The sequence below is a fragment of the Magallana gigas genome, chromosome 10, assembly GCF_963853765.1.
Source record: "Magallana gigas chromosome 10, xbMagGiga1.1, whole genome shotgun sequence".
In the NCBI taxonomy this organism is placed as follows: domain Eukaryota; kingdom Metazoa; phylum Mollusca; class Bivalvia; order Ostreida; family Ostreidae; genus Magallana; species Magallana gigas.
In genome coordinates this window covers 31,243,748-31,256,373 of record NC_088862.1, presented here as the reverse complement: position 1 = coordinate 31,256,373, position 12,626 = coordinate 31,243,748, and the positions used below count along the sequence as shown (strand labels likewise).

Below are 12,626 nucleotides of genomic sequence, written 5' to 3'. Positions count from 1 at the left end.
ACATTCATGCTAAATCATGGGAGGCTCTTTACTTTATTTTCCACAATATCACATTTGCATGGAGAAACTCAAACGATATTACAGATACGTGTAAATTTTCATTGAAGCTTTTTTATATGTAGATTCCTTATTTAACGCAAGTACTTAATTCCGCGATTCAACGATTCTCCATCAAATTGCGAGAACATAAAATAGTGAATGCCTAAATGTTATCATAGTTTCATGTAGTTTACATATTTCTGTCGGAATATTAAAAGCGAGATTTTAGAATTCGCGAGACGAGTTTCTCGCGATCTTATGCTGATATTAATTCGTCGCGTTTCATTAGGAATTCATAGTATTCTGTTCATCAAAGGAAATACGGGAGATAATTCTAACTCAGTGCATTTAATATGAAAAATCCCGAGAGGTCCGAGTGTCAACATGGTGTAGAGATTCAAAGCAAGCAAAATACGTTTGTGAAAAAGTGTTGAATTCTTCATTAATATAAATACAGTTTTAGATGAAAGGTATTTACAGCCTCAAAATGGTTCGTTATGAATAATTTGACTGTAATTTTTAATGCAGCTTCATTAATTTTCTCAAAAAATCGTTTTGGAGCGATTCTGCAATTTGTTGCTACATTACAGGTAGATGGGAGGCGTTTTAACTGTGGTGATGGCCTCTCCCGAGACACAGTTAGATTATTCTTACTAGGTAGAGTGTTTGAAATTAATAGTATTATTGTAGGCTTTAAGCTTGGTTATGTACATGCCAACAATACGTTAATATCCGATATCACATGCAATGTCAACCCGTGCACGGGTCTAAGTCTAGTTTATATATTAAAGGTTTATCAATTGCGTATACTGTATGTATATTATACACTGGCGTCGGAAGCAAATTAAAAGTGGGGGGGGGGGCTAGACTAATCCTCAGAATTATTGAAAAAAAAAACATTCTCAAAATCATGAAAATCCTAATCCGTGGGGGGGGGGGGGGGGAGTATACTAAAACTTAACTTACCTACCAAAAATTTGTTTCCCCAAATCATGGAATTCCTAATCCGTGGGGGGGGGGGGGGGGGGGGTAATATGCCTATGACTCCAACTTCTCAATCTTTCAAGGTAAATTTAGGAACAATTACCTTCCCTGCCAGAAAAAGTGGGGGGGGGGGGGGGGTTGAACCCTCTATGATGCTATGAAACTAATGGTTGCATATAACTTTGCAAAAAAAGAGGGGGAGGGGCTAAGCCCCCCCTAGCCCACCCCCCCCCCCCGGTTCCGACGCCTATGTTATAGATAAAGTTTCTAGTTCCACTTGTCAATATAAACACTTGAATCCAAATACTTGTGCTAGGACTCCGTTTTTAAATCTTATTAATCCAAAACATATAAAGTTGTTTTCAAAATAGCACTCGTGTACATATGGTAGCTCTGTAAAAAGATGTGCAATGTCGATTAAAAAACTATTAATTACGAAATACTGCAGCAAAAATATTTGTTTTCATCATTGAAATTTTTTGAAGTGGTGAGTTCATTCATACAATGGTCATTCTTGAGTTTACTTACCATTACAAACCAATGCTTAATTATAGAACTACGCATACAGTAAAATTCTAAATATATGCTTAAAATTGCGTTACGCCGTACAGTATGAAATAATGACAACTCATGATATTCTGAGGATTTTTTCTAATTTTATGTGCAATGGTATCAAATTATAAGATTATTCTCTTAAAGTATACATCTACCTCCACATGTCCCCTATTCAGTCGTAATATATTAATGATTGTATTTTCTACAAAATAATCATTTCAATTTTGGAATGTGACCTTGGATATTGATTGTCAAAATGTTCATTAAAAATCATGTGAATGAATGAAATGAATACAACTGTTTATATTTGTGCAAGTTTATTACCATAACGTATTGTTAAGGAAGTTTTTTTTTTAGATCCCTTTATCAATTCGTTTGATTAAAATCTTCGACTGTTCGCAAAGCTACCTCTTCTATTTGTTTATTTGCCTCGACAAACAGCGCTGCCCATAACTGTACACTTCGTTTCCTACACTGTGCATGTGGTATATTAGTTTTTATAGAAGGAATCGTAGAATCAGTGGATCGGTATATAAAGTTCCTTCCGTGATTTTGTCTTAAAGTTTTTGACTTAATCTTTATAAGACACTTTAAAGGTTTAAATAAAGTTCCTTCCATGATCTAGTCTTAAGGTTTATCAGACTTTTTAAACACTTACATAGAGCTACTTCCATGATCTTGTCTTAAAAATTTCCACTTCATTTTATCAGACAATTTAAACATTTAAATAAAGTTTCTTCCGTGATCTTGTCTTAAAATTTTTGACTTTATCTCTAACGGACACTTTAAATATTTTGTTCAAACATCATTTAATTCAAGAAACTGAGAGAGAGAGAGAGAGAGAGAGAGAGAGAGAGAGAGAGAGAGAGAGAGAGAGAGAGAATATTTCATTTGTAATTCACTAATATGTTATCGTTTAAAGTAATGCACATTGTAATAGAATCCAACAAAGCAGATCAAACTTTCAGAGAGTCGAAGACCCCCCCCCCTCCCCTTTTCCCCCTACCTTCTTCGAGTTCATTGTTCATGCATTTAAAATCAAGACTTGTTATCAGAAATATAATGACAGTTTTTGATTTCTGTACTTTAGTGAATAACCAATGGAAGCCGTAAGGTACTTGTATTTACAGTGTAGTGTAACTGACTCACTACACCTTGAAATAGTGTCTCAAATCAACAGAAATTTTCTTGATTAGAAAAGATGCAATGTTGCATAATGCATCAGCAGTATATACATGTAAGTCATATAGGCGAAAATATATACAATTTTGTATTTAAACACTTATAATTTCAAAAGTTCGATGAAATTGAAATGAAACGCATGCAAATTTAAACTTGTTATTTGCGGTTCACAAGCCCGAAACTCATGCACAGATACCGGTATGTTTTACAACACAGGTAGAGTTACTTCTCCCGTAAATATGCATGGCGTCGCGTTTAAAATTTCGACGTCTTGCTAAAAATTGAACAGTTTTCAATATAAATTTCATGATATATATGTTAAAGTCACATATATAAGTTATATACCATTGGATTTGATAAATTCAAGGCTTTTTAAAATGTTTGGTGCTGTGCATATTTGAAACACGGCAAATTTCGGCCAATAACGTCCCTTGTTCTTTATGTTTCAAAATCCATGAACTTTTCAAATGATTGCTTTGCGTAATAGAAAAAGCCATTCTAATAACATGAGGCGATAAATGCCCCAATTACACAAAAAAATCTTAAGATCAAATAACTTTTTTTTAAATATTAAACTATATCTTTGCACACAAATTATTATGAACAAATGATTATAATGGTCATGGATTTTAAATTTTAAGGAAAACATCTGAGGCTTATGGAAATGCTGCATACGGAGAAGGGTCAGGTCCCATCTGGTTGAATAATGTGATCTGTTCTGGATCTGAGACAAGTATTAAGGAGTGCAAACACATGGGTTGGGGATTACGCTACTGTCGGCATAGCAAGGACGTATCTATCAACTGCTTGCCATCTAACGGTGAGAAAATTATTCGTTCTGATTTCAACGATGACAAAAAATGTCTGGAACATAAAAAAGAAAACCAATAAATTTCCATAAAAATAGAAATAATAAAACTCGACGTTTCGACGTTTTGTTTTAATAATTTAATAAAAACTAGAACTTCAAAAAAGCCTCCGATGTTCATGAATGATTGGTCTTGATTAGACTACCATATTATCAATTTCTAAAAAATCAGATTAAAAAGCTCATTAATTTTGAAAGACAATACAAAGCAATTCTAGATCTGTGTGAACAAAATTGGTTTTATTTATAACAATGGGGTTTACAGCAAGTTACCGTTATTGTGTATTTAAAAAGCTCAGTAATTTTGAACAACAATACGAAGCAATTCTATGCGTGCACAATAATGTAAAAATATTATTTATAACAATAAAGTTTACAACAATTTACTTTTAATGTGTATTTAACAAACACAACTGTACTATGACAAAAAAAAAAACCAAGCAGTCAAGCCATTTATTATTATATTTTTTGTATATCTAGAGATTCTTGTTCGACTTGTTGGAGAACCGACTCAATATGAAGGCCGATTAGAGGTGTACAAATTTGGAAGATGGGGGACGGTCTGTGACGATGATTTGAATAACAATCTTTCTGTCGTGGTGTGTCGATCTCTAGGTTTACCCTGGTAAAATGATAACCAATATATTGTCTTAAAATCCTTGTTTTTTAGAGAGATGTACTACACACAAATTTTTTATTGCGTGTTTGTAGTCGACAATTTGCAATGACTATGGCATCGTCTTTTAAAAAATTTAGTTCAATGATTAGATTTACATTTTTTTTTAAATTTCCCAGCCTTGTCTACAAATGTAATTTATGTTTCAAAATCCATGAACTTTTCAAATGATTGCTTTGCGTAATAGAAAAAGCCATTTTAATAACATGAGGCGATAAATGTCTCAATTACACAAAAAAATCTTAAGATCAAATAACTTTTTTTTAAATATTAAACTATATCTTTGCACACAAATTATCATGAACAAATGATTATAATGGTCATGGATTTTAAATTTTAAGGAAAACATCTGAGGCTTATGGAAATGCTGTATATGGAGAAGGGTCAGGTCCCATCTGGTTGGATAATGTAAACTGTTTTGGATCTGAGACAAGTATTACGGAGTGCAAACACAATGGTTGGGGATCACACGACTGTGACCATAGCAAGGACGTATCTATTAACTGCTTGCCACCTGACGGTGAGAAAATTATTTATTCTTATTGCAACGATCACAAAAAATGCCTGGAACATAAAAAAGAGAAACCAATAATTTTCTACAAAAAAAAGAAAATGATCAAACTCGGTTTTCGACGGTTCGTTTTAATAATTAATTTCGTAATGCTTCTAGTCAGATTTTTAGAGATTTTAAAAAAACCCAGCGTAAAATGAATGGTTTTCAGTCTTAAATGCGAAAAAAAAAAATAGATTAATTTTCGTTTTTATTTTTCTGCTTATCTTTGCTGATGCAGGCGTTGAATTTAAAAACTGGGATCATCCCCTCTCTGGGGTAGCAGACTTCTTCATTTCTCAGTATTGCTGCTGTTATCGTCTTCCTTCTTGTCCCATACATTTCTCTCCACCAGATAGAAACTTCTACTGCTGCTGTAGTACACTACTGCAGATATTTCGATTAGTTGCTCCCTAGCAGTCGGGCAAACGAACTTTTTTTTTAAACGCTTGAACGAAATTTATTACTCATAAATTTTACTGAACATAAATTTGATAAAATATATATGACGTCATGAACAGATTTTTTAGACAACATTAAAGTAACAATAAGATCAGATTCATCATTCTTTTTTGTTGTAAAGAAAAGCGAAACGCAGTTCAATATTCCTAATATTTGTTCAAAAGATTTTGCTATGGTATTTGTTATTTTTTACTTCTATGAATATTAAGATAATAGCGTGTTATGTCTTAAAGAGAATTTAACCACTTGTATTTTATTTTATGTTCAGAATTCTCTGAAATATTGATATAATTTACCCCTTAAAAAACCCTAATCAATCGAAAATAGAATTACTCCGGCCTTTTAAGGATCACATTGGGCGTATTTTTGGTATAAAATTAATAAGATACATATTTTCAAAAAAGTTCCGTAAAATTAAAACGTTGCGAAGGTTAGTTATTTCATAACTCTAAAACATATTTTTAACTTATTGTTATTATAGAAAACATTATTGAAAAAAACTGCACATAATGTATCATTTAAGGTCGGTAGCGGGTTTAAAGTTTTGCACCCTCTGCGCGGGGTATTGCGCATTACTGTTGTAAAACACAAATTTAAATTAAAATGTTCAATGATACAGGTTATCATGTAACGTTTTTATTTCAGAAAAATGACTTATCAAAAAATTATTTTAAGTGAAATGAATCGTTAGAATAATGTCAGAAGTATTTTATTTTTTTCGCCGCTTCTTCAAAATCGACGTTCTTGTCGTCGGGGTCAACGTCTTAGGATGACGTCAGTTGAGACTCTGATGTAACAATTGACCAAAATTAACGTCGTGCGTTTTCTATTACTGCATCAATAATTAAAATCAAAACTATAATTTGCAAAATAAAATCATATACGCGACCCTTCTACGTTCTGTGTGAGTGGGAATATATTTTTTCTTCTAATACAAATAAAATTAAATTTGATTCGTAAACATCCTTTTGTTTTATACAATTCTATAATGTAAAATGGCTGGCACGGCACGTTTATTGGAGCAAAATATGAGAACGGATAGCCTAAAAACCATCCGGTCAATTTCGTTTTAATTTGGTAAAAAGTTTACTTATACGTTAACCTTCCATCGCTGAAAATTGAAAGAAAATCGTATGTTTTTAATTTTTTAAATATGAAATTGAAAATTTTAAAACCCTCATATACCTGTATAATCCTATATAAAATGTCGGTGATGAATCGGACATACGACCAAAATTTGAGCGCGACAAACAGATAAACTATTTGGTCAATTTACTTTATATTTTGCACATAGTTTACTCATAAGTTGACATTTCACTGTAAAAAAAAAATTAAAAAATCGTATGTTTGAAACATTCTCCCCCGAGACTCCTTAAAATCGACTAAGATGGCGGTTTTTGGATAAAGGTTAGTATTATAGATCGAGATCGGTATTTAGAAATTGCAGCAACATAGCCGCATAACACTACCTGTACTCCAATTAATATATATGTAGGACTCCAAACTGTGTTGGCACTCCAAAGTCCGACGGTCACGCCAAAGTCCGATGGTCTACGCCAAAGTCCAATGGTGTGACTCGCCAAAGTCCGACGGTTGACGTCATTCGCCAATGTCCGATGGTGTGTCACTCCAAAGTCCGATGCTTGACGTCATTCCCCAAAGTCCGATGGTGTGTCACGCCAAAGTCCAATGGTTCACAAAAAAGCGCGAAACTTTTCACGATCCGCTTTTATACAATCAATGTTTAAACGAAACGACTTACGTAAGTTCGAAATTAAACCGAATTAGAAATTAAAAACAAAAACACTGAGGCCATAGTCATTATTTATATAGTTTACTTTCCGCCCCCCGTTTCAAAGCAAATTGGGGCGCAAAATATATTTCGAGAGACGGTGCACTTTTCCGTTTTCACAATCTTCCACCGTAGAGACCTTCCCCTTGGAATCATCTGTGTCAATTTTCATCATCCGTCCCTTTCTCCAGTAACCAGACAGAAACACATTTGTTCCGGCGGAAATGGCAGAATTTTGTTTAAAATCAACAAAGTCGCCCACGCTCGGGTCGAATTTTTCCAGTGTCCTTAACGGAGCCGGTTTCTTGGAACATTTACAATGCTTCAGAAAGGCATTTTAAAAAGTCAACCGAAATGTGAGTGTTATTTGTTGAGTTATAAGAGAGTTACAGAGCATGAAAATCTACATTATGTAAAATAAGCGTTTGTTTACATTTTGAACATTGAAGTAACAATTTCAGTTTTAAACCTAAAACGAATGTGTTAAACTTTAGGAACTGTTTATTTATGCTTAAAATAAATAAAAAGATAGACAAATAAGCTGGATAAAGATTTTTACTGGTATATTGAACCTATGTAAACAAAAACAAGGCCACGAGTCTTGTTTACATGACAAAATTATGTAAGCCCAGTATCTTGCTTATAACTCTACGAATGACTCTCAAATTTTATTTGATTATTAGAAATGCATTTCTAAAGCATTGTAAATAATAAAGCCATGAAAATAGAATTTGACCAAAATCGTGACCATGCCCCTTTAGATAAAAAATTAACCAGAGTTAATGCACTGAAAGAACGTTTCCATCTTTGTTATTATCGAATTCCAACGAAAAAGTATACGAGTATTGATCCTACCTCTTTCATTTCCCATAAGGAGTTCGAGTACCGTCTTTTGTTGTGCGTGTCTGGTGGACTTTGAAATCTTCGTTCGTACGGGTCCTTGTAGTATGAACTTACAACAGACTAAACAAAATATGAAAATAACATTTGTCTCTCGCTTTTTTCCTCACTTTCTCAAAAAATATCCCTCATCTCGAAGGCCTGCCGCATCCATCTTAGGATTCTTGGATTTGAATTGTTTATTATCGACGTTACCAATAACGTTCTCCTGACGTGACGTTATAGACGTAATCTTTTTTTCGCGCAACATCGGAGTAGCGTTGCGCGTAAACAAACGGCGGAACATCGGACTTTGGCGTGTTCGACTGTCGGACTTTGGCGTGACGTGTCTATAGGAGATAGACCGTCGGGCCCTAGCGTAACCATCGGGCTTTGGCGTCCCTATCTCCAACAACCCATCGGACTTTGGCGCAGACCATCGGACTTTGGCGAAACCATCGGACTTTGGGAAACCATCGGACTTTGGCGTGACCATCGGACTTTGGAGTCTTAAATATATGTCCGATCTATTTCTACACGTTTTATCTCCGGCAACAACAAGGCATTTTGTGGCTGTTACCTAAAGTGCCACTTAAGCACTAAACCTATACGCGGTTAACTACGCTGAGTTTATTGTGGGACTGTTCATTCATTCAAACAAATATAGTATGTTTTTCTAAACTTAAAGTTATATAGATTGGGGTTTTTTATTGTCATTATTTATAACAATATTAGATGTCATCCGTCCATAGCCGTTACACACTGGAAAGAGTTCGTGATAAATACTTTATAGTTACCAACTCTTAGTTTTATTTTATAAACACTGAATGGATTAGATTTAACAACAGTCTTAAATGCATCTTGTTAATCACTGTTTATTCAGAAAACGCAGTCCAACTAATTGGAGGAGTGACTGACAATGAAGGTCGTTTACAGGTGTACAAATTTGGAAGATGGAGATCAGTGTGTTTTAATGAGTTGGATGATAAACTATCTGCCGTGGTGTGTCGATCTCTTGACCTACCTTGGTGAGGTTTAATGAAAAACAAAAGCGACATTTGTAATATAACAACAAAGTACAATTTTATATATATTTTTTTAAGTCTTATCAATTAAAAATTGGATTAGAAAACCCAGCCGATTTTCATTATGATACTCTTTGTTTTGAAATATTTAGGAATACATCAATGGTTTTTGCGAATGAACCATTCATTGATGGAGCGTATAAATTGCGTATACTATGCAATGGGTCTGAGAGAAGCGTTGACAAATGCAAGAAACAACGATACATTTGTCAATCAGAAGTTTTTATCTTCTGTTTGCCACCTGAAGGTAAAAGCCTGCATTCCCATTTTTTCTGACATTGTTTATTGTTTTGAGACAAACGTATTCCATATTATACATACACTGTATTGCGTAGAGCTTGTATAATGACATTTTAGAATATGAACATTATCAGTCGTGTACTTTGATTAATATGTTATTCACATTTTTTGTTTGTTATACCAAAAAGATGCATTCACAAAGTTGAACGATGGTGGAATGGTACTTCCATTACATAAACAAGAGCAATGTTAATGTTCTTGATATCTTAAGTATCTTCAGTAATTAGGGCTGCTAAAAATCGACAGGTTTATGCCGTTAAAACTACGTGAACTTTGTAGGAATATACCAGGAAATCTCAGAGAGGGGAAAGGGTTTTATTTTTCGATTGTTCCCACTTTAAATTTGCAAGAGCCATTATAAATTGCTTTGACGTTAAGGAAATGAAATCTGAGTTTTTATGAATAGGATAACACCAAAAGTCGGTTAGCACTGTTTTGAAATGGTTTACTGTTATATGTTCCGGTCTGAAGAAAAACATATTTAATTTTTTTTCTCTTATGTTTGGTTTTTATGGTGGTTTGAGCTTGTATAAGGAGCAATGCATTAAAACTTTTCATTCCGAACAAGATGAAGTATAACAGAAGACCTTTTCTGTACTCGTAACAAATTTTTAGTTTTCCTGAAAACCATACTATTAAACTCAAAAATGTGATTTTCTTTTACTGCATTTACTTTTCAAAAGTAATAGTTTCTCCTTACAATAAGATTATTAAAAAGTGTAAAAAAAAAAAAAAAAAAAAGAAAAAAAACCCCAAAAACATTTATACCACATATGAATGTTTTTCATGAGAACTGTGATTAGCACTGTCAGCAAGATGAGTACTAATGACTCAATCTGACTTCCTGAAACAATCAAAAACCGCTTAATGGTATGACTGTAAATTCCTAATTAAACGCGAGGAATTAATATCCACTTATAATCCCCAGAAGGATCCTTCGTGGATTTTTAAATCTCGCCATTATTTTCTGAAAGTTGAAAACAATCAGAAATAAAGAGAAGAATTCAAAATTCACGATTTTATATTCTCGCGATTTGATACAATACAGCTGGATCGCAGAATAAAGTACTCGCGAAATATAAGGAATTTATGGTGATGTGTTATTTCGGATCAAAGTGCATTTACACAAACTTATACTTTCAACAGGTCAAAAGCTCATACATTTATTATATATCCTTCACTACTTTTTGTCTGAATGTTTCTAAGCTATCTGAAAACACGTCAATATATCACAACAAGGTAAAATGAAAGAAACGATTTTACCAAATTATTTTTTAAAATGGTTAAAAATCTTTAACTTAGATGTCTGTCTACATGTATGTTTGGTCTTTTAAGTCTATATAAAATGAGGAACGATAAAGTTTACATTTTTTGCAAAGGACCAAAACCAAATGTCTTTATATAAAACATTTTTTATATTTTTCATTCAAACGCAATCAACAAAACATATGCCACCATGTTGTAGTCAACGAGATAAAAAAGGTAATCACTACATGCGATTTCTTGGGTCACAATTCAAGAAAATGAATTCCGAGCTCTGTTGGAAAAGTACACGTACAAAAAGTTGTCACTGCATCAATCGTTAGGTGCGCTGTAGTCACATTAATTGCTACATTCTAGTCTGATGCCCAAATAAAAAGTTGGCTAAATTTTATTTTTATGCGTAGAATGGGTTGAATAAAGCTTGAATAATAAGCATACATAGTAACATGACAACTATATGAATTGGAAAGAGCACTTATGAATATTTCCCAGAATTCCTAGTCATGGTTTTTAACATGAGTAATTAAAAGAAAACCGCTAGTGACGCTAGTTATTATTATAAGGACCTTAGATATCAACAATTCCCTACAAACTATTCTGATAATGTTCCGTGAATCATTATTGTTAGCTAAACTCACGTTTTCACTTAACACTTGTTTAGATTTAACAGTAATGTTTATTTACTTAATATAAAGAATACGATTTCCGACTTGTTGGAGAGGCGTCAGATTATGAAGGTCGGTTGTTGGTTTACAAATTGGAAAGATGGGGAACAGTGTGTTTTGATGATCGGATTATTCCATTCTATGATACCGTGTGTCAATCATTAGGTCTGCTTTGGTAAGGTTTTTTTTTATTATTAAGTTATGTTTTAAACTGACAGTAAATATCATTTGTATTTCATCTAACAAGTCGGTTTATATGTAATAACACAGTTTTAATTCCTTCAAAGATGATGAATTGATTCTAAGAAAACAGGTTTACTGGAAATCAGACACCGTATATGTATACCTTGAAAATGTCAGATCCATTGCTTAGATTCCAATTTTGTGTTTATTCGTAATGTGTGTCCCTTTTTGTGATTTGTACTCGAGGTTTAGTTGTAATTGCATGTCCAACGCACAAATGTTGGTCAACACAAGTGACATCCAAAGAATAAACTCTTTTATTCAGCCAACTAAAAGGTGACTAAAAAGGAAATAAAACATAACTGAATAAACGTAGCCATTAAATCACTTGTCCAACCATTTCAGTTAAAATTCAGTTCACTGAATGGTAGCATTTAATATTGTTACCAATTCAACGACATAAGTTATTACCTGTATAAGTAAACATTGTGAACTTTTGTGACGTTAACTTTTTTGTGAAATACCTAAGATATAAATGATCTGTTGCAAAGTACGGTGAAAATAATGATTCGGAAAAAAATATTAAATCGACTTTTGCTGCGTTTCCATTATTTCAGGAATTCATCTAAGGCTGTGGACAGGAAACGTTTTTACACGGAGGAAATTCTGAATTGTGATGTATCTGAAAGAAGATTTAAGGAATGCACATGGGAACATTACTCTAAATGTTCCTCAGGAAAGGATGTTTTTATCAGCTGTCTGCAATCAAAAGGTTTTATATATATATATATATATATATATATATATATATATATATATATATATATATATATATATATATATATATATATATATATCACACATCAACATAATTCGATGGAAAGGAAAGAGATAAAAATTTTCTCTTTCCACACTATCTCTTTTTTATCTAGAAAAAAAATCACAAGAAAGATAACTACTCGTAATTTCATTCAGAAACTTCTTATGGGAAATTCTTGCACGGAAATCGCTCAGAACGTCTTAGGGTATTTTTCTATTCTGTATCCGGTCACTTTATTGTCATATAAAATGCTTTTAAGTTTAGCCGTGTCAACCAGACAAGACGGAGGGGTGTTTTAAAGGAGAAATTATGAAATTTTTCAT

At 33.1% G+C, this 12,626-nt stretch overlaps 1 protein-coding gene across 3 annotated transcripts in view; it reads left to right on the top strand.

Moving 5' to 3' along the window:
• LOC105344182 (deleted in malignant brain tumors 1 protein) overlaps nucleotides 1-12,626 on the top strand; it is a 40,219-nt gene that overhangs the window by 23,611 nt on the left and 3,982 nt on the right. For 2 of the 3 annotated variants that reach the window (XM_066073389.1, XM_066073390.1), the window contains 7 exons: nucleotides 3,402-3,580; nucleotides 4,109-4,253; nucleotides 4,646-4,824; nucleotides 8,871-9,015; nucleotides 9,165-9,319; nucleotides 11,331-11,475; nucleotides 12,101-12,255. In XM_066073389.1, coding sequence (XP_065929461.1) covers nucleotides 3,402-3,580; nucleotides 4,109-4,253; nucleotides 4,646-4,824; nucleotides 8,871-9,015; nucleotides 9,165-9,319; nucleotides 11,331-11,475; nucleotides 12,101-12,255 — 1,103 coding nt within the window. The remainder of the gene's footprint in view (nucleotides 1-3,401; nucleotides 3,581-4,108; nucleotides 4,254-4,645; nucleotides 4,825-8,870; nucleotides 9,016-9,164; nucleotides 9,320-11,330; nucleotides 11,476-12,100; nucleotides 12,256-12,626) is intronic. The other variant, XM_066073391.1, reaches the window with a different exon arrangement.